The 23,576-nt window shown below is 39.5% G+C and overlaps 2 protein-coding genes across 2 annotated transcripts; both read left to right on the top strand.

Moving 5' to 3' along the window:
- Positions 1–8,121: 8,121 nt before the first annotated feature.
- Positions 8,122–9,329, top strand: LOC138904262 (uncharacterized). Its single transcript, XM_070192766.1, has 2 exons — positions 8,122–8,515; positions 8,557–9,329. The coding sequence occupies exons 1-2, from the start codon at positions 8,122–8,124 to the stop codon at positions 9,327–9,329; spliced, it is 1,167 nt and encodes a 388-aa protein (XP_070048867.1).
- Positions 9,330–21,804: 12,475 nt separating this feature from the next.
- LOC117274028 (uncharacterized) lies at positions 21,805–22,341 on the top strand. Its single transcript, XM_033653244.1, has one exon. The coding sequence runs from the start codon at positions 21,805–21,807 to the stop codon at positions 22,339–22,341; it is 537 nt and encodes a 178-aa protein (XP_033509135.1).
- Positions 22,342–23,576: the final 1,235 nt, after the last annotated feature.

Genomic DNA, 23,576 nt, shown 5'->3' with positions numbered 1-23,576 from the left:
GATTCTTATGTAAACCTTGCGATAGAATAGTTGATTATTAGGTTGTCATTGATTTTTCTTAGTTGGTTTCACTGGTACTTTATCCGTGTCCTGATTACTTGATGCATTATCACCTGTTACTCCTTGTTGCTATTTGTTATTTCTATCTTCCATTGCTAGTATTATATTATTATTCTTTTCATGTTTTAGCTTTACATTGATATCGGTACCTCTATTAGCTTTATATTAATATTTTGCACATGTTATTATGTCTAGTAGGTGTCTTGACTGTACCTCGTCACTACTCCATCGAGGTTAGTCTTGATACTTACTGGATACTGCTGTGGTGTACTCATGCTATGCGTCTGCATATTTTTGTGCATATCTAGGTACCTCGAAATGTGTCCGACGTTAGTTAGTTGCTTGTGATTTGCCGTGAAGAGTTCAAGATATACCTGCCAGTGCGTTCGCAGGCCTCATAGTCACCTTTTGTTGTCTTTCATTACTACTGTTACCTTCGTTCCAGAATAGTGTTGTAATTAGAATATTTATAGTAGACTCAGTAGAGCTTATGACTTCGTACTACCTGTTTTAGGAAATGTGTACAACAGTTGATCATTTTTAGTTAGTTATGTCCTCTATCAGTTATATTTGATAATTAAATGGTTTAAATCTGTTAATAACTCAGCATGTGTTAGGCTTACCTAGTCCTAGAGACTAGGTGCCATCATGATTCTCAAGGTGAGATTTTGGGCTGTGACAGAATCGAACCGAATTAATCTAAAAATGTATACCTTAATTCAATCTTCTTCCTAGTGGTCTGTTTGCATTGAAATAGTGGCACCCGTAGTCATCAAATTCTGGATCCGCCTTTGTTGACCAATAATCAAAATTGGGAGTATTCTTTCTACAAGAAATAAATATCTTAGTCACATTTCTTGAGTGTGTAGGACATATACATATTTAACATTAACCGTAGCCGCTATATTGATTCTTTTGATACGAGAAATATTTTTGAAGATAAATTAAATTATGATCATAATTTATGGAGACAATAGTATTTGAATTAGATGCATTGCATACACAACATGTGAAAAATCACCACATGCAACTTTAGGCTGACAAGAAAACTAGAAGGAAGTGGAGAGTTGATGTTATATATTTTGGTAGAACTAATCATAAAATAAAGGCTGAACTGTTTAATACTCTGTTATACATACACACAACCCTATTTCACGGACTTTCATGCATATTGTCATGGGCGGCTTTCCAGCCATGACCCATGACCCTCAGACACGCCCATAGCGTCATGGCAAGCCTCCCAATGCCTAGCGTCATGGACAACCTCGTGGTCTTGTCCGCGCCAAGTGACAAGCGCGCATGTGCCTATGTTGCTCAACTGATAGCCCTCGCCAGCGTCCAGCCGCAGACAGATGCCAACAACGCCGTGCGCTCAGACTTTGATGCTAAAGACAAGGTTACTTCCAACGGACCTGCTTCTACTTTGTAGGAATCTAAGTCATTTCTATTGTAAATATAAAGTAGTTTTACTTTATGTATTTCCATTATGTCTCTCTATCTTAGTTATGTCAACTCCTGTAACTTTGGTTTATTTTTTTTAAGTATAATTAGGGAGGGATCAAGCAATCAAACTTTCTAGCAAGCAAACAATTCTCTATACTGGTGTCTCTCCCCCTCGATACTGTGTTACTTTTCTGTAATAGCTTTCATTAATGAAATCAAGATTTCTTTCATTCTCAATTCTCTTTTATATTCTCTCAATTGCTCTTGACATTATTTTTTCCGTACGTCATTGTCAGAATCCTTCCTACTATGCCTTATATAATTTTGCCTAAATATTTTCTACCGACCGTGAGTACTTCGGGCATCATAATTCTCTTCCGAGCAACTACCACAATTTACTAGACATATTCTTCCGAACTACGCTAGCTGACACTAGTTTACTGCTCACTAAGATCGCACCAAGGTTTCGTTATTCCTTATCCCACCTTTAAACCCTTCGTATTGATTCCTCACATATGTCAGGAATGATGTTGTTCAACAACAACCTAAATATTTACTCTTTTCGAAGCAATACATACTAAATAGGCACAGTCAATTGATGCCCATTCAATCAATAACAATAAACATGTAGTTGAACAAGTAGAGAAATCCAACGACTCAATTATATAAAAACATAACAAGAATTTATCCTACAAAAGGTTCTATCAAAATTCTAGATAACAAATTAGCTATTCATAATAGTATGCAAAACTACAATACTAGAATTCATAATCAATAATGGAAATAGGAAAAAGGAAGTGAAAAACTCGTAGAAGAATTCTCCGCCTTGCTCCTAGTGTGTTCTTGTCTCCTTAGGTCCAATCCTCGGTCAAAATGGTGTTTAATGACTATTTATATGTGTAGGGAAAAAAAATTAGATGAAATAACTAAGTCCAAAAATAAAAAGGAGACAAAATAGGCTTTAAAAATCCGAAACACCCTCGCTAGGCAAAACACCTGGTCCACCTCGCTAAACCCCTGGCGGCGCAACCTCTGACGCATAGTTTCCACTGTGCGACGCGAGGTATTTCGCGAGCAAAATTCGTTGCTACGTCTATTCTGTTTCTGCTTAGTTTCAATTCCTTTGCTTTGCCTAACGTTTCCTTCTTTTACGTTTGCATTTCTGTTTCTTTATTTTCAATTCCTTTGCTTGTTTCATTTTGTCTTCTTTTGCTTTTGTATTCAATCATATTTCTTAAATCATTGTTTTATTATCTCATTATAATATTTTCCATCATCAAATAATCACGAGCCATTCTTGTAGTGCATAAAATACATATAAAATCTCTACTTTGCACCCAATTTCGTCTTCAACGTACCTACGCATAAAATAGACTCATTTAAGCACAAATATAGTACAATTTAGTATTAAAGCACCTAAATATACGGTAAGTAATGTACTAAAAATACGAAATTATAGCCAAACATCACTACTCCACACTTAAACGTTGCTCGTCGTCGAGTCAATTAACAATTCACACTATCCTTGAGCACTTTGTTTTTACATAATTGAGGCATACTACACCAATGACCATGGTTGATAGCAACAAATAGCAACAATTAAACCTTAGCATATGCAATTATATATACTTCCCATTTCTTATACCATACTTCAAAAAAATGCAAACAAAGACAACATGCTCATAACAATCCTATCCTCAAAAACCAACTCAATTTCACAATGCACCCATGGCTTGAACACCCAACATCATAGAGAGAAGTCTAATAATGTTACCTATCCCTCGTGAGACCATGTGCCCTCACAACAAGAACATGAGAGTAAGTTGAATCCACACATTCAAATCAAATGCTCAATTATATTTTAAGGACTCAGATAAATCAAATAAATTCCTCACTCTCATAAAGAAGTCACATGCATGCACAAAGTACCATAAGATTGCCCATTATGTAAACCTCTACTAATGCAGGCTTGCTCAATTTAAAATCAGTTAGGACTCTTTCATGGTTGTAACGTGGGCTAAGGGAAGGTTAAGATATATTTTGGATTAGTGGTTCATCCTCCCAAGCACTTTAACACATCACGTAATAACTTTAAGTGCAAATTCCTCAATCCACTTCAATTTCACAAACAAGATCACACCCCAAAAATATTTCCTCTCTTTTTAAGCACTACTTTACTTTATATCCCACTAGCAAGAACAAGACAATAATTTATTCATCTATTTTTTTTTCTTTTTTCTTCTCTTTTTTTTTTCTACTCTTGTTTTTCCCTTTTCAGTTTTCGGTAGTAGTGTATTACTTTAAAAAATAAGTGCACCCTTCTTTCTTTCATTGGTTCCACTCGAAAGCCACCTCACACTTAGTCCTTACTTCTTCTAGCGCTCATTTCACAATTAAAGTACTTTAAGAGGTAAAAGGATCAAAATAATAAAAATTTAGAACAAAGGGGTATAGGATTGTAATGTGGTTGCCAAATAAAAGTCTATAGGCTCAAAAGGGTTGGCTAGGGATAATTTTTATTCGTGGTAAGTATTAAGTTCAAAAACATCAAATAAAGCCTAAAATCATTTTTCAAATCGAGCAAAACCTAAAATTTCGCTACAACTCACATGCCGGGCAAGTTCTAGACTCTAATGTAATGACACGGACTATACAATTTCTCACCACACATGGCACATGACTCACTAAGGACGGTTCCATTCCGATTCTCAAATAATTACAAGTATTCACGGAGTCACAAAATATTAAGCATTAAGCACAAAGTAAACACGAGCCAAGAAAATGAGATATAGGCATCAATAGACCTGCTATCTGACTCAATAAGGCATCATAAGTAATTGCAAACTATAGGGAAGGTAATACACATGTTAGAGCCTAAATATGCTACTATTAAACAAGTCAAAAAGCACCTCGGAATTTCATCTTCCTTCTTTTATTCCTTAAATCCTATTCTACTCTAAAAATAAAAAAATATGACCTGGTTCAAACTACATCCCATGGAAAAGAACCAAGCCACAAAGAAAACTCACGGGGGATTATTACACTACCTACAATGAATTTTGTTTTTAGATATAAATCCCTCAAAAAAGCTGTCTAGGAGATTCATCGTCGGGAAAAGTCCAATCTTTTCTATTTTCCAAAAAAACAAATTAATGAATTAAACTAACACAACTAAAATAGCATAGAAAGTTACCCAGATAATCTCCTCACCCCACACTTAAAATTATGCATTGTCCCCAATGAACACCCATAAATACAAGAGGTTAACAGAAACTCGCTGGTAGGCCAAAGACCGAAGCACTAACAGCTCATGGGGTACTCAGACTTCTCTCATACTTGGTTCTTTGTGCGGGCACCCCACACTTAGTTCTAACCATCTCACTTGCCTTTTCTTTCTTCCAATGGTCTTGCTTCCCATGCTCCTAGAGAAATAAAAAACAACACTACAAGAATAATAAAAAAAAAGAAAAAAAAAGTAAAGTTGGGTTGCCTTCCAACAAGCGCTTAATTTAACGTCGCGGCACGACGCGAATTACGTTCTGCCTCCACTTCGAACTAATGAATTGGACCCCAAGTTTTGATTCAGCTCTATGATCATGCTCTTGGGGCGATACAAATTGTTGCGAGCCAAAAATTAAGTGATTCTTTATGCACTTTTTGGCTTCCAACCGAGAAGTGTCACCTTGCCTAGATAGCCTTGAAAATTTTAGAATATAAGGCTCAGCCACCTCTTCCTTTGACTCTTGCATTGGCTCATATAGATCAATTTCCATACCTCCTTCCGAGCACAATGTCGAAAAATGATTGGAGTGAGGACCAATGCGCTGAAAATTCAACTTGTTATCGACCTCCTCTTATTGCCACAAACTGGAATCAATTAAAATTGTATCTGTAAGGTCCTCAATGGACTCCAGTACCACTTCTTCAACATTGACATCATCAAATTCTAGTTGGTTGGTTTGGTTATATTCTACTCCCAACTCCTCCATTATAATGGCAATTTCTGCAGCCAATTCGTGCTCTTCTTGGCTACTATCCACACTGTAAGCATGTTGTGCTTTACAAGGTTCAATTAGTTTATTCGCTTGAGCCTCCAAGTTGTGAACAGTTGCCTCTTGCCTTTGTATCTGCAGTGGTTTCTCATCATATTGTTCCACAAGGCACTTCAACTTATCTTTGATCTCCTTCAGGTCAACGTCCCCAGGTTCTTTGTTCCTATTAACTTCACATGAAAATGTAGAACCATCATAATAAGGGGTTGGGGGAGGATAAGAAATACAAGTACAATCATAAAAGTGGCCATCTTGACCACCACAAACATCACATATATTTCACACATAAGATTGAGTTGGTGCACATAACTCGCTCTCGAGAATATTTTGATAATTTTGCCACTGGCGGTTTTCTTCACAATATATATGAGAATCAATAGTAGAATTACCAACACCTAAACTCCCATAATTCCAAGATGTCATGTTTCTCAAACCAACAAGTAGAATAAATAAAAAAACAAAACAAGACAAAATAAAGTTCAAGCTTGAAACCTAGCAATATGTACACCTACAACTACACCGTTAGTTCCCCGGCAACGATGCCAAAATTTGATCATGCCCAACTATGCCTTATAAAAAGGACTAAGTGGTCGTGGCAAATATAATCCAGTTTACAAGTCCGGAGTCGAATCCCACAGAGAACTAAGGCTTAGCTACAGCTGTTCAATATTGCTAAGAAACACAAGTCCAAATAATTTTCTAATTATAGAGATTATAATATTTATTTCTAACTAATTAACTAACAACTATTATAAAGCAGTAAAATTATCAACTAACACGGATGAAATTTGAGACAAGACTAAGGAGGTCTAGAGTTATAATTTTTTCAATTGTCGGAATCCTTCCCGCTATGCCTTCTATAATTTTGCCTAAGTATTTTCTACCGACCGTGAGTACTTCGGCTGTCATAATTCTCTTTCGAGCAACTACCACAATTTACTAGACATATTCTTCCGAACTACGCTAGTTGGCACTAGTTTAGTGCTCACTAAGATAGCACCAAAGTTTAGTTATTCCTAATCCCACCTTTAAACCCTTCGTATTGATTCCTCACATACGTAAGGAGTGATGTTGTTCAACAACAACCTAAATATATACACTTTTCCAAGCAATACATACTAAATAGGCACAGTCAATTGATGCTCATTCAATCAACAACAATAAACACGTAGTTGAACAAGTAGAGAAATCCAACAGCTCAATTATATAAAAACATAATAAGAATATTTCCTACAAAAGGTTCTATCAAAACTCTAGATAACAAATTAGCTATTCATAATAGTATGCAAAATTATAATACTAGAATTCATAACTAATAATGAAAATAGGAAGAAGGAAGTAAAAAACTTGTAGAAGAATTCTCCGCCTTGCTCCTAGTGTGTTCTTGCCTCCTTAGGTCCAATCATCAGTCAAAATGGTGTTTAAAGACTATTTATATGTGTAGGGAAAAAAATCTAAACGAAATAATCAAGTCTAAAATCAAAAAGGAAATAAAATAGGCTTTAAAAATTCGGAACACCCTCGCGAGGCAAAACGCCTGGTCCACCTCGCTATACCCCTGGCGGCGCAACCTCTGACGCGCGGTTTCCACTGTGCGACGCGAGGTATTTCGCAAGCAAAATTCGTTGCTACGCCTGTTCTGTTTCTGCTTAGTTTCAATTCCTTTGCTTTGCCTAACTTTTCCTTCTTTCACGTTTGTATTTTTGTTTCTTTATTTTCAATTCCTTTGCTTGTTTCATTTTGTCTTCTTTTGCTTTTGTCTTCAATTATTGTTTCATTATCTCATTATAATATTTCTCATCATCAAATAATCACGAGCCATTCTTGTAGTGCATAAAATACACATAAAATCTCTACTTTGCTCCCAATTTCATCTTCAACGTACCTACGCATAAAATAGACTCATTTAAGCACAAGTATAGTATAATTTAGTATTAATGCACCCAAATGTACGGTAAGTAATGCACTAAAAATACGAAATTATAGCCAAACATCAGGGCACAAGAGGTAGACAGGGTAGCTGCCACGCAGAAAACCATAGACAACTTGACAGGACAGCTCAATATTGTCAATGCTGCAATATAAGGCCTACTTCGAGGAGGCAGAAACCAGATCGAGGGTGCTGTGAACCTTGCCCCTGTGCCACAAAAGCTGAAGATTCATGAGCCAAAACCATACAATGGGGCTTGGAATTCCAAATAAGTGGAGAACTTCATCTTCGACATCACACAGTACTTCGATGCCGTGGGGAGTTAGAAAAAACAAAAAAGGTAGCAACTGCTGCCATGTATCTTCAGGGTGATGCTAAACTCTGGTGGCAAGTGAAATACGAAGCCATTGGGGCCGATGAAGATACTCTCGAGAAATGGGCAGAATTGAAGGCAGCCATATGCCTACAGTTCTTCACCCGAAAATATTGAGTACAATACATAAAGAAAGCTACGGGAGCTCCGCTAGATCAAGTCAGTGCGGGGTTACGTGCGGGAATTCTCCGCGCTCATGCTGAACATATAGGATATGGGGCCCAATGAAAAAAACTTCACATTCTTGGAAGGTTTGAAACCTTATGCCCATATGGAGATGCAAAAAAAAAAGGGTTGACATTTTACCCAAGGCGATCCAAGCAAAGGAATGCCTTAGGGACAATCAAGTGAAAGCTGAGAAGGATAGGCCTCAACTGCCTGTCCGAGGGGGATATAAAGGGGACCAGCCTAGTAATGGTGGCCCTAGCAGAAGTGGAGGAGATCTGAGTGCAACCAAATCTAAGGCTCCTTCTTCAGGCAGCAATATTGATGCATCTAACAACAACGATCTGGGGAGGACGCCTCCTTCAGGATGTCGTCATTGCGGCAGGCCACATCAGAACAATAAATGTCCACATGCACAGATGAATGCCCATCAAACTTTTGATGATGGGAGGGATGACGACACAGATGATGCTGACCAGAAAGAACCAACAGGTGCCTTCAACATACTTGTTTGTTCTATTTCGAGGCCTTAGTGGGAACTAGTGCTGGTATCCGTAAGAAGAAGGACCCCTGTCCAACCAACAATAATGGAAAAAAGAAGGCGGAGGATGGGCCTCCTCTTAACCAAGAGAAGACCTTGATGTTCGTCGAGATGAAAGTTAGTGGCAAGCCCATCCGAGCGATGATAGACACGAGCGCTACTCATAACTACTTAGCCTCAACTCAAGTAGAGCGCCTTGGTCTAGTTGTAGGAAAGGGCAGAGGTCGTGTCAAGGCTATCAACTCACCGCCTGAGCTAGTGGGTGGAATAGCCAAAGGAGTGCCCGTGAAGCTTGGTCCTTATGAAGGAAAATTCAACTTGTGTGTGGTAATCATAGATGACTTTGAGCTGATAGTTGGGTTGGAATTCATGCGGAAAACCAACACCATTCCTATTCCTTATGCTGATATGCTATGCATGATGGGAGAAAATGGGTCCATGCCCTGTATTATCCCATGCACAACCACAAAGATGGTCATTGAGAACATCTTGGCCCTACAGTTGAAGAAGGGAGTCAAAAGACATGAACCTACGTTCCTGGCTACCCTATATATTGAAGATATAGAATGCTCTTCGAGTCCCATTCCTGCACTTGTGAAAGAGCTGCTAAAGGAGTTTGAAGACGTCATGCCAGAAGACATGCCAAGGCGACTCCCGCCTAGGCAAACTATGGACCATGAGATTGAGTTGGTGTCGGTTGTGAATCCACCTGCCCGGGCGCCTTACAGAATGTCACAACACGAACTTACCGAGCTTCAAAGATAGTTGACAGATATTCTAGACGTGGGGATCATTGTGCCCTCCAAGTCCCCTTATCGGTCCCTTGTGTTATTCCAAAAGAAACAGGATGTCACCCTACAACTCTGTGTAGATTATCAGGCCCTAAAGAAAATCACCGTGAAGAACAAGTCCCTTTTCCCGCTAATGGAAGACTTGTTCGATAGATTGGGTGGTGCTATAGTGTTCACCAATATAGACTTGAAGACAGGTTACTGGCAAGTCTAAATTGCTGAGGGAGATGAACACAAGACAACCTGTGTGACAATATATGGGTCGTACGACTTCCTGGTCAAGCCATTCGTCTTGACTAATGCTCCAGACGCATTTTGCACCTTAATGAACCAAGTCTTCCGAGAGTACATTGATGAGTTTGTAGAGGTCTACTTGGACGACATTGTGATATAGAGTAAAACATTGGAGGAACACCTGGAGCACCTGCAGAAGGTCCAAGCCCGACTGCGGGAGCACGAATTATATGTGAAGCTATCCAAATGCGCATTTCCCAAAAACAGATTGACTTCCTCGGACATGTCATCGAGGAAGGGTGGATAAAGATGGACCAACCAAAGATTCAGGCTATCACAGATTGGTTGCCTCCTAAGGATATCCATGCCTTGAGGGCGTTCCTTGGCGTATGCAACTTTTATCGGCAATTTGTGATGAATTACTCTCTCATTGCATTGCCGCCGACAGAACTCCTAAAGAAAGTCATGCCTTGGGATTGGGGTCCTAAGCAAGCGGAGGCCTTCAATTCATTGAAAGTGGCTATGTCTAGTAGCCCCGTCTTGACCCTTCCTAATATGGCCAAGCCATTCGAAGTACAAACGGATGCCTCTCACTATGATCTGGGCGAATTCTTGCTACAAGAGGGGAATCGGGTAGCGTACGAGAGCTGGAAATTGAAGGATGCAAGACGATGTTATGCCGCCCATAAAAAAGAATTATTGGTTGTCGTCCATTGCTCAAGCCTTTGGAGGCATTATCTGTTGGGAACCATCGTGGTTAAGATAGACAACACAGCTACTGCAACGATCCAACTGGTCGTTTTGTGTATTTGTGCGTCGTTTCCTATTTTGATTCTTCATACGTGTGCATTTGTGGTTTTATGACTTACGGGGTTGATTGGTTTCGTTTCGGGAAGGTTTCGGATTGGTTTAGACCATTTGGTTCTTGGCTAAGAAGCCTAAGTTAAAAATATTAACCAAATTTTGACTTTTATGAAAACGACCCCGGAATGGTATTTTGATGGATCCTATAGCTGTTTATCGTGATTTTGGACTTGGGCGTATGCCCAGAATCGAATTCGGAGGTCTATAGGGTGATTTGTGTTATTTTGCCGAAAATTGGCAACTTGAGGTTTAGAAGTTTAACCGTAAGTTGACTTTTGGCTATCGGGTACGACATATGATTTTGAGATATGGAATTGGTCCGTTATACTATTTAGAATTTGTCTGCAAAATTTGGTGTCATTTGGAGTTGATTTGATAGGATTCGGACACTTCGTTACAATTCTAGAAGTTCTTGAACTTACTTTGAAATTCATGTGTTTTGGTGTCCAATTCATAGTTCTAGATGTTATTTTTGTGTCTTGATTGCGCGAGCGATCTCGTATGCTATTTTTAGACTTGTGTGGATATTTGGTTTGGAGCCTTCAGACGTGATTCAGAATGGTTTGAACTGAAACAGGAATTTCTAGTGTGCTGGTGCTATGATGTCGCATTTGCGAGCACCAGTCTCGCATTTGTGAACACAACAGGGGGATTCAGATGTCACAATTCCGATACCATGTTCGCCTTTGCGAAGATTAGGCGTAAGTTGGGTAGTTCGCAATTGCGATTAATTGGTCGCATTTGCGAGGAGGACATACTTCGCAATTGCAATATCTGTGTCGCAATTGCGATACCTCCTGGGCTGGATAATTGCCGCATTTGTGATAAAGTCTTTGCGATTGCGATGGTTCGCGCAATTGTAACATCTGCAACTAAATAAAAGTTATAACAATCGGGATTTTATCTCATTTCTCACATTTTAGAACCCTAGACTCGGTAGGAGTCGATTTGGAGAGAGGATTTTCATCTGCAAATATTAGGTAAGTGATTCTAATTAATTTCCAACTACATTTCATGATTATATCTTATATTTCACATCAAATTTATGATAATCAAAGAGGAAAATTTGAAAAATTTCTCAAGCTTTTGAAAAAAGAAGAATTGAGTTTTGAGAGTCGATTTGGACTCGGATTTGAAAATAAAATACATATATGGACTTGTGGGGTTACGGGTAGTCGGAATATATCCGTGGACCCTATTTTTAACTGGGTGAGCCCAGGGTTGACTTTAATTGATTTTTGGAAAATGTGTAAATATCACAGCTTTATCTATTGTAATTGATTTCTCTTGCATTGTTGGATATTATTAAGTCGATTTTTGGTTAGATTTGAGCCGCGTGGAAGCAAATTTTAGGGGAAAAACTATTTTCGAGGGTTGAGTTAGCCTAGTTGAGGTAAGTATCTTTTCTAACTTTGTGTGGGAGAAGCTACCCCTTAGGATTTGGGTTGATTGTGCTATTTGTGTTATGTAAAATCCGTGTACGCAAGGTGACGAGTGAGTACACAGGCTATATGTGGTATTTGACCGGTTTAGGTTATTTAGGCTTTTTTCATGCATTTAATTGGATTGTCATAGTATGTTATGTCACTCATTGTTAATCTACTCTTATATGTGTTAATCCACTCCTACATGCTCTAATTGACATTGTTAGTACTTGTTCTACCTCTTACTTGTTATCTTGCTCTTGTATGCTTTAGTTGAAGTTATTGCCTTCCTCATTGTCTTATTACCTTTTTAATCATTGAATCACTTTTAATTGAAGTTGTTATTTCGTGGAATATTATCCTGTTGTATTAATGGTGTTGAAGTTGTAATAGCCGTTATCACATTAAGGTGAACTTGTTCATTATTGAGATACCTTTCCTTGTTGAGCATTCTCATTCATTTTGTTATTATTAAAATTTTTGTTCACATTGTGATTGATCCATGGGCTATTTGTTGTGGAAAGGTTGTGATTGTATTGTGATATTGATACGCATGCGGTGGTATAAGGCTAGGGGTTGATACGCATGCAGTGAGATAAGGTGGGCTTTATACGCGTGTTACTAGTAGGGGAACTACTTGAAGCCACGCGGTGAGATAAGGTGGACTAAAACGTTTGTAGCTATTTCAGGGAAAATGATTTTCAAAACTAAATGTAAGGCTCACGCAGTTATATATGGAAAGATTGTGATTGAAATTGTGAAAAGTGAAAAAAGGCAGTATCTCGGTTGTGATTTCTTGTTATGGACTCTATGTTAAAAAGGCTTGTTAGTTGAATAGTTCTTGTTGTTTCTTCGTTGCCTTACTTTAAATTTACCCGTATTTGCTTCCTTGTTGTTTCATCATGTGTTTACACTTTGTTGCCTTTACCGGTTAAACTTTCGTTGCTAGCTTCCATTATTGATCTGCTTACTTGTCATTTACTTTCTCGTTTTTAATATTTATACTGTGTTATACTCTGTTATTTCTCTTTTATCCTAGTAGGTGTCTTGACCTGGCCTCGTCACTACTCTACCGAGGTTATGCTTGATACTTACTGGGTACCATTGTGGTGTACTCAGACTACACTTTTGCATACTTTTGTGTAGATCCAGGTACGTCTGCCCATGCTAGACGCCAATGATTGATTGATTAGCTGGTTTTGGAGACTTCAAGGTATACCTGCCCGACGTTTTCATGCCTCGAAGTCACCTTCTGTTCTTAGACATTCTACTGGTTATTTCTTGTTCTAAAATAGAATTGTATTACGAGACTATTAGTAAATTCTTGTAGAGCTTATGACTCCGTTCCACTAGGTTTTGGGAAAATTGTTGACTATTGTACTGTTGCGTTTTATTATGATAGCATTTGAGGTTTTATTATTATTTTCGCTACTTTTATATGCATGTTAGGCTTACCTAATCTTAGAAACTTGGTGCTATCATGACATCCTAAGGTAGATAATTTGGGTTGTGACAGCTACTAGCTTCTCGAAGGAATGGAAGTGAAATTTGGAGATAGTGCGGAGCTATCTTGTCAAAGTCCAGAAGCGGATGAAAAAGCATGCTGATCAAAATCATCGCTTTGTTGAATATCAAATAGGAGGACAAAGTGATGGTGAAAATCCCAAAGCGGTACTTATTTTCAGGGGTCCATGACCCTCGCCTATTGCAAAAGTACATTGGACCCTTGTCCATTGAGAAGTGCATTGAAAACGTTGCATACCGGGTGGATACCCCGGCCTGGTAGAGGATTCATCCAGTCTTTCATGTCAGTCTTCTGAAACCTTTTCGGGAAGACATGGAGGATCCTTCGCGGAGACAACTCACAATATCTAGTATTCGAGGCCCTAATTTAACCGGAAAAAGGAGGGTAGAAGCTATTCTCGATGATCGAGTGATTCATGCTTCAAGTAAAGATCACCAAGAGTTCCTGGTGAAATGGCAGAGCTATGATGCAGAGGAGAATACTTGGGAGAGGGAAACAAACCTCAAAGCCTACAAGAGCCTGATCGAAGATTATCTTGCAAGTAAGGCGCCGAGGATGTCGCCAACTCGGGTGGGGGAGAATGTCATGGGCGGCTTTCCAGCCATGCCCCATAACCCCTTGGACGCGCCCCATGGCGTCCTGGTAAGCCTCCCAACACTTAGCGTTATGGACGGCCCCGTGGTCTTGGTCGCGCCTGTGCCTATTTCGTCCCACCGATATCCCTTGCCAGCGCCCAGCCGCAGGCAGATGCCAACAGTGGTGTTGTACACAGACTCTGATGCTAAGGACAAGGTTGCTACCAACGGACCTACTTCTGCTTTGTAGGAATCTCTAAGTCATTTCTATTGTAAATATAGAGTAGTTTTACTTCATGTATTTCCATTATGTCTCTCTAACTTAGTGATGTCAAGTCCTCTAACTTTGGTTTATTTTTTTTAAGTACTATTAGGGGGGATCAAGCAATCAAACAATTCTCTGTACTAGTATTTATCCCCCTCGACACCGTGTTGCTTTTCTGTATTAGTTTTCATTAATGCAATCAAACTTTCTTTTATTCTCAATTCTCTTTTCTGTTCTCTCAATTGCTCTTGGTATTGGTTTTCCTGTACAGCACTGACAATCTCGTCTAGCATATGGAGGAGATCCCAGTTGACGGATAGTAACTACACGGATATCGGTTACTTAGCCTTACGTCGCCCTTCCAAGGAGGAAGGCGCCAGCATAACATTATACATGAACTCGATCATAACTAGTATTTTAGATACCCGCGGATTTGCGTGATGCTTCTTGCCCATACGTGGATCAAACATCTATTAATCCACATGAGATTAAACTGCGCCTAAGATATATATATAGAGAGAGATTTCTGCTAAGATTCATGTGGAAGCTATTTCTAATAATATCTCATATGTTTATATGAAGAATCTATATATATATATATATATATATATATATATATATATATATTTCTGCTAAGATTCATGTGGAAGCTATTTCTAATAATATCTCATATGTTTATATGAAGAATCCTATGGAGCTATATTCGTAAATAAACACTTTTTTGCCGGCAGTGTTAGTTCCGTATAATCTTAGAATCACCTCCAAATTATAGCCTAACGACTCTATACTTCATAGAACTAGTTGTATTGGGTGCGTCTTTGTGAAAGTTGACTACAAAATTTAGAACAATGAGATAAAAACAAAATGAAATAAGTATTTGGTATAATAATATATTCTTTCACATTAAAATGGGGAATCAAACTTCCAATAAATAATTGTTATCCAAAATTATGGTCGTCTTTTAGGACAAGGGTGACGACTGATGAAGAACTTTTGGTTCTTAAATTTAATACTGTTTTGTTCCACTCATCGAATTTTAGGCCGAAATGATGGCTTTTTGTTGATTTCGACTACATAAATTCGATAAACCGTTATCGAACTAAACTACCATTCATAATCACAAATTCCTGACCAAGCAAACAGAATGTGGTCTAAACAAAACCGAAATTGTTTGCCTCTAATCCATTGAACATAAATGTGAAGGAATTTAACAGCTATACACAGACAATATTTTTGCTACCAGAAAACATACAGGGACATGACGTAAGTTCAAGGAATTTATGTTGGACTCATAAAAATGGTTCTTATCCACCATTAAGTTGTCATTTTGTAGTTGATTGCTTTTATTTTTACTTAGATATATAAGTAAAAATATATATAAGGCCCTAACCATGGTTAACATTTAAGTTAATTATATTAACTAACATGTCTACATCAATTTCTTATATTCTCGATAGTTCTTCTGTTTCCATGTTCTTCCATAATTTCATCTTCTTTTTTTTTCTCTTTTCTGTTTTATTGTATTTTCAGTTAATCTTTAATTGGGTCATTGTTGTGTTCCTTTTTTTTTTTAATCTGTTCAACCCTTATTATATTCTCCTCGTGCTTCTTACTGTACCTTAATCGTAATTTGCTATAATAAAATCCTAGTTTTCTACAGCTCTAAAGGAATATTGCAATAGCTCAATTGAGCATTATCGATGTTGGTATAAATTATCAATTAGCACAATTAAAAGGCACCTAGTTACAAAATATTATTCTGAAGGGTCATCCTTGTGCCATCAAATGTTTTAGAAAAAGTATCATCAAAGCATTAACTCAAAATGATTTGGATGATGAGATCGTGAAATAAGTAGGAAAATAGAGAACGACGCACGGGAAAAAGAAAAACAAATAAGAGAAAGAGATAAAAGTTTTTCATTTATATTAATGGATGAGATCATGTGTAGCTAGAATTGTGGGATTATCCAAATTTTTTGGAGTAATTATATGTAATATCTATTTCCTTGACTATAGATACGGAGGCATTCCTTTTCTCAAGGGATTTAACAACATTTACATATCAATATTTTTATTTTTTGAATTGTACTTTGCTTGTTTAAATTTAGAAATTTCTTGACGAAATAGATTCAGTTGAACTCTTTTTAAATAAGCTCGCTAATTAAGGTTTGTTTACCCTTAAAAACGGATAACAATTGAATTTATATGCCGTTTTAAGGATATGTGGATTAATTCAATACAAGTGATTAATGACGTTAGATTAAGCAAATGAAAGACGTAATAAATGGCCAAACCAATGATAAGAGTGATCCCGAACTCGGTTAATGGCTCAACGAGGAACCTGCCTTCGGTTCCGAGCTTGCACTTATGAACAAAAATAAGAACTTTGAATAACTTTTAGAAACAGAGAGAATAGAAGTAAATTGCCTTGGTATGCATGTTACAATGGGTTTTTTGAATAGTAAGCTTCCCCTTTATATAGTAGGGGAGTTTTACCCTAAGCACAATCCTAAGAAAGGTAAAAATCTTCTATTTTGGTAATCACTGATTTTCTGCTGATACGGGACGAGATTCACGTCGTGATATCCGGTTGGGCGCGGACATAACGACTCTTTGTTAGTTGTATGCGGTTGTTTGGTAATGCTCTCCGAAGTCTTGAGGCTCGAACCGGCCCCGGAGGACATGGTCCCGATGCCCCTGAGGGCAGGTGTTTTTGCTCGAGCCCCGATACGAGGGGCTCCTCGCTCTGACTTCGATTCCTTATGGTCACGTTCCTTCTCCATTTTCCTCACGGGAAACCGGAGTGCTCAGTGGGCTCGATGTTACCCGTATACAGATAGTCCCCTTGTTTCTTAGAGAGTAGGCTTGCCGAAACGATGGGAAATGACAGATGATTCCAATTCCTTCCTTCGTACGTTACGACTAGGGAGCTGAAACTTTCCATCAGTCGCATCGTTCTGACTTCGGACACCTGTCGCTCATCGGTAGGTTGCCCCCGAATGCGAAGCATCGACTGTTTCCCTATAAAAGCTCCCTCTCTTTGATTCCCCTCCCCCCCCCCCTCCCGATACATGCCATCATGCCATTCCGTGAGAAGTGGAATGTGTCTCATAAGTGCAATCTCTCTTTAAACATCAAAATTCTTTTTCTTCAATTTCTTTCTTCTCATTCATGATTATGGTTGTGCAGCTGTCGCCCGGGTTCGAATGCAGTTCCCCGGCTAAAGGAATGGATCGAGGGCATCTGTACTCTTATGTCGTACTTTGAGCGCACATGGCGCAGACTCTCGAAGGGCCGATCGGAGGCCAGTTCTCATGGTAAGGCCTATTTCTGAATAGCCAATACCACGTTTCTATCTTTTATTACACTAACTCCTCTTCCCTTTTGTTATTGCAGGTTTACCTAAGTCCACCGAACTTAGGCCTTCGGAAGGGGACGAGGATGTGCCCCCGTGCGTTGATCCCTTCGTTGCTACCACAAAGGGAAAGAAGAAAAGGAAGAGAAAACCCTTAGGCTCCAAGTTGAAGAAACCAAAGAAAAGGGTGCTCTGCAAGCTCAAGAGGGGCTCTAGTTTCCGGGTGCTAGATTCCGACTCTCTTCTCCGGCTTAGGGACGAGCCGAAAGATAAATCTATTTTTGTTACTCATAGGATGACCTATCCCAAGTACTCGGATGCATCCAAGGGGGAGACTCATGAGATTGACCCCCTTCCAACTCAAAAGACCGACGTGGATACCCGGGGTGAAACTCCCCAGGATGCCGGATCCACTCCAAAGGAAGCGCCCGGTGTAATTGAGATCTCGGGGATGCCCTCCTACACTAAGTCCATGCTCGAGGAGGCCCAAGCGAGAAAGGAGAAGTCCAACGAGGGGGTCCATAGTGCGGACGATACCCTTCACTCTGTTTTTGACGCTGTGGACTCGTCTGCTTTGGAAGACTTCTCCGGGCTGGGCGACCTAGAATTTCTGAAGAAGGACACATCCTCGGAAGCTGGCGGGCTGAGTTCGAGCCCAAAATTGATCAATCAGTTGCCTACTCCAAGTGTGAACCCCGGTCGCAAGAGATCGATTATACTAACCGTCCCGGAGGATGCTCGGGTTTTGTCTGCTCCTGTTGGGGTAGGTAGATACCTCTGAAGCCGGTGACCGAGGAGGATCAGACAAAAACGAATGAGGTGAACATGCCATACCTTTTCAATGAGGCACAGCAGGCGATGAACCGGTTAATGTATCATTTCTTTCCATCGATCTATTGTTATTTGTGTTTGATGTTTCTCACATTTTTTGCCCTTTTGCAGGCCTCGGTACTTCACCACGAGAGTTTCCTTCGTTACCAGGTTGAGGTCAATCAACTCGATCTATAGATCAAGGAGCTTGCTCAAAAAAGGGACATGTACAAGCTTCTTAGCGAACAACAAGAGGGGTTCACCAAGAACCTCTAGGATGAGCTGGATGCAGCTCAAAAATAAGCATCGGCCTTAAGGAAGGAGCACGCCAACTTGGTGGAAAAGGTAAAGGTTTTTTAAGTTAGAAACGAGGGTCTGGTTTTAAAGCCCCGAGATATTTTTTATTAAATCAAGCTTATTATAAGCTTGGGAGAATGATTAATGAGATCTTGATATATGTGGGGTCCCATACAAGGGAAACAAGATCATTACGATACTTGAGTATGAATGGATAAAGGCATAACTTAGAATGATTGGGAAAAGATGGAGGAAGAGATACTAACAGACATGCGTTGCCTCCGTGCGTAGCCTACGCAGATTGCGTAGGAAAAACCAGCATGCTGAGTAAGGGGAGGCTTATGTTGCCTAGGCTATGCAAGATTGCGTAGCAAAACTGCGTAGGCTACGCAATTTTCCCACGCAGTTCATTTTCTATAAGTATGAGGAGGTCGGGGAGAGAGAAAGAGGTGCAAAAGTTTGGAGCCTTGGAAATCTAGAGAGAAAAAGGGTCAATCCCTACACTTAATACACTTCAAGGTATGATTTCTTGGCAAATTTATGATGTTATAACATCATTGGATGCTAGAACTAACACATATATAGATTCAATCCATAGGATTGCACTTGAATCTTGAAGAATCACCAAGAACACTAAAGAAGAGATTTTCTAAGGTTTGCTTCAAAAGGTAATTTTCTCTACTCCAATATTGTTATGAGGTATATATGAGTGTATTTATGGTATTCATGGTATTAGAAGGTGATTGCGTGTGAGTATTTATGAAATCCTTGTTGGATATTTATGTTGGTAGTTGGGAAGACAATGAATAGTAAATTGAGATATTCAATGGAGATTGTTGAGTTGTTTATAAACCCAATAGACTATTAAGTACTATATACGAGATTGTTAAGCAAGGGTGAACACATATGGTAGGATATATGAACCCTAAATACCTATAGTCAAGAGCTAAGGTCTAAGTGGGCCTTGTTGGGTATTGTTGGATAACTCTTGACTCATATGCGATATAATTGTGTAGACTGAGATTGGTTGAAGACCTTGGATACTTGTGGTGGATTTTTGGGAGCATATCAAGGTATGTTGAAACCTACTACTTCATGGATTTTCTCTCCAAACTCGCATATCATAAATTAGTTTGGAACTTGATACAAATTATGGATCATAGCTTGTGGGGACGAGGGGGCTGGGATTTCACCATTCCTTGCTTTTAAATGTTTAAGTGCCATTGACATGTTTATTAAAAGTGTAATGTTTTGAAATGTACTTATATATTAGAGTGGTACTTGTTGAACTAAAAGATAAATTCTAATTTTGTTAATTTCTTTTAACATAGAAATGGGAAATGCTTTATTCGATTTTTGTTCAAATGGTTGGATCGGTTATGAACACCATGATTTGATTTAAAAGAGATTTCTTTTAGGCTTTTAAGTTATGAATCGAATTTAGAAAAGTCGAATATTTTGGGAGTTACTAGTGGAGACCACAGAGATTGGTTCGAATCTTGAATTCATTACCATGGAACAACACGTACCGGTGTAGGAACACATTCCGAGGTTAAGCCAAGGTTTGTGGGATAAAGTCCCAAAATTTGTGGGCAATGATCATTACTAAATGTAATGAGGTTAAGTCGATTCGAACGGTACTACGGGAAGCCGCCCAGACAAGTAGGGTCAAATACTTGTGCCTAGGCCGATCACCTAGTACTGTTTCTAGTATGTCGGTGTCGGTATAGTGCTCATGTTGAAGATAAAAACCTCACATGATATTGGTTGAACTTTAAATGTTAAAGGAAGTGACTTTGAAATATGGTTTACACTATTATTTCATTTCCTTGTTTAAATTATGATTTGGTATAAATGCATCCTTGTTATATCAAAGCTTTGCATATCTCTTGACCTCTTTTCTTATCTTGTCCCACTTCTTGGGGGAACGGTTCATGATTTATACTAGACATGTGGAGCTTAGGCCCTTTGGCCCAATTTCAATTTCTGTTTTCAGGTACCGGTCCTAAGTAGTGTGAGCCCCGTGGATAGGACATCTCCACATTTCCATTTGGTACTTTTGGTGAGGCTCCACTCTTACTATCGTGGAGTAGTATTTACTTTATACTTTTAGGTCACTGAGGCATGTCTTGGTCGACTATTTTCATTCCGGGTCTTAGAGATTTCATATGCCGAGTGTCGGTCACGTGGGTCTTGGGTCGTGACAAACTTGGTATCAGAGCACTAGATTCTAATTCGAGTTCTAGGGTGTCTATGAAATCGTGTCTAGTAGAGTTCTCTTTATCGGTGTGTTGTGCACTACACTTATATCGGGAAGGCTACATGGACATTATAGAAATATTTTGTTTTTTCTCCTTATTCTAGATCGTGCAATAGAGCTTGAATCTAAGATGTTGCTTAACTCGTGCATTATCTCGATTGGCAGAAACATGATGAACACACGCGGTAGCAACATGAACGAGAAGTTGCTCGTGTGACCGACGCGGCTTCGGGAGGGACCCCTGCCAAACCTAGGGGACGACCTCCTAAGGCTGCAAAGGCGCGAACTATGCCAGTTCCTCTAGATCCTCAAATGGTGGAGGAGCATGAGGAAGAAGTTTATGAGGCACCTGCCCCACCTCTAGTTCCAAATCGCTTAGATGAGACCCTTCTCGGCATAAGAAAGCTCATGGATACTTTTGCAGAGCTCAAGGCTATGCAGACCCAACAAAACCTACATATGGGTATTCAAGCTCTCCAACAGGGAGGCATGAGAGCACTAGTGACTGAGGACATGCCACAATTGGCCATGAAGTTTGTAAGGCTTGGATCACCGACAATTACGGGAACAGATCCTTTTGCCGACCCACAAGACTTTCTTGAGGGGAGGGAGAAGGCCACTACCTTACTAGGAGTGAAAGATCATCGAGTTGTTAGGTTAGCAGCTTACCAGTTAAAAGATGTGGCTGACCTCTGGTTCAAATGGGTGGAGAAAAGTAGAACAGATGATGCACCTCCAATGACTTGGGAAGAATTCACCAAAATATTCATCAAGAAGTGGTTACCACAGGGAGTTAGGGCTACTCTTGCAGTATCATTTGAGACTTAAAAGCAAGATACTATGTCCGTTTCAGAGTACAACATTAAGTTTGAGAGGTTATCTCTCTCTGCTCCCCACCTCATCCCCACGGATGATGACAAGATTGATCGTTTTGCTCGTGTGTTGATTCCGAGTATTCGAAAGGATGCGGCTAGTGGAAGGAGTAACACTACTTATGCTGACTTCGTAGACTTGGCTATGGATCTTGAAAGGATTCATCAAGAGGAAAAGGTCAATAGGGAACAAAATAAGAAGGCACGTACATTTGGTACTTTCGGTGCAGTACCTAGTTCGAGAAAAGGTCAGGACAGCAGGGGGCCATCAGGTCTACCACAGTCTATAATACAGACCGATTTTAGTGGCCGACCAATGGCACATAGTTCGGGACATGGAGGTCAGACTAGACTAGCTCAGAGTGACCGCAGGACTACTCAACAGGTTCAGAGTAGTGTGGGCTCACGTCCCAGATATTTTGACTCTCATCCGATGATTCGAGGCCCATGCTATGGGTGTGGTCAGATAGGCCACATGAAGAAGTTATGCCCCAATGGGAAATAGGGATCGAGGGCCCAACCAACAACTTCCATGGCTACTACTTTAGCTACACCACCCACACATCGGGGAAATGGGACCCAAGGCGTGCATAATGTAGGAAAGGCACATCAGACAGCTCCTACTTCTATGGGGACTCAACCTCGCTTCTATGCTATGCCTACTCATCCTACTGCAGAGGATTTGGATGCTGTTGTCACAGGTATACTCACTGTTTGCACACTTGATGCTTATGCTCTTATGGATCTTGGATCCACATTTTCCTATGTTACCCCATACTATGCTTTGGATTTTGGGATAGAGCCAGAACAATTACTTGAACCATTTTCTGTGTTTACTACGGTTGGAGATTCTGTTATTGCTTCTCGGGACTATAGGGGTTGTGTAATTATAGTACAGGATCGAGAAACCACATCAAATCTTATTGAGCTAGAAATGATTGACTTTGACGTAATCATGGGGATGGATTGGTTATTCAAGTGTTATGCTACCCTTGATTGTCGTGCTAAAGTAGTCAAGTTTGAATTCCACAACGAACCGGTTCGTGAATGGAAGGGCAATATTATTGAACCTCGAGGTAAGTTTATTTCTTATCTTAAGGTGAAGAAGATGATTTCCAAGGGATGCCTCTACCACTTAGTTAGAGTCACATACATGGATACTGAGGTGAAATCTTCAATCTGTAGCAGTTGTTTGTGAGTTTTTGGAGGTCTTTCCTAATGAACTTCCGGTATTCCGCCGGACCGTGTTATCGATTTTGGGATAGATGTGGCACCGGATACACAACCGATATCTATTCTCCCATACCGAATGGCTCCGGCAGAGTTGAAAGAATTGAAGGAGCAATTAAAATACTTGCTTGATAAAGGGTTCATTAGACCGAGTGTCTCGCCATGTGGTGCACCCGTTTTGTTTGTGAAAAAGAAAGACGGATCTTTAAGAATGTGTATTGACTATCGACAGCTTAACAAGGTGACTATCAAGAATATGTATTCATTACCTCGGATAGATGATTTGTTTGACCAGTTACAAGGGGCAAAGTATTTCTCAAAGATTGACTAAAGGTCAGGGTACCATCAGTTGAAGATCCGAGAAAAAGATATTCCCAAAACAGCTTTTCGTACCCGCTACGGACATTATAAATTTTTGGTGATGTCAATTGGGTTGACTAATTTCCCTGCAGCCTTCATGGATCTCATGAATCGAGTTTTTAAACCATTTCTTGACACATTCGTAATAGT

The sequence above is a fragment of the Nicotiana tomentosiformis genome, chromosome 2 (genome assembly GCF_000390325.3).
Source record: "Nicotiana tomentosiformis chromosome 2, ASM39032v3, whole genome shotgun sequence".
Classification (NCBI taxonomy): domain Eukaryota; kingdom Viridiplantae; phylum Streptophyta; class Magnoliopsida; order Solanales; family Solanaceae; genus Nicotiana; species Nicotiana tomentosiformis.
Note: the sequence above shows the minus strand (reverse complement) of the source record. Positions and strands in the feature narration are given on the sequence as shown.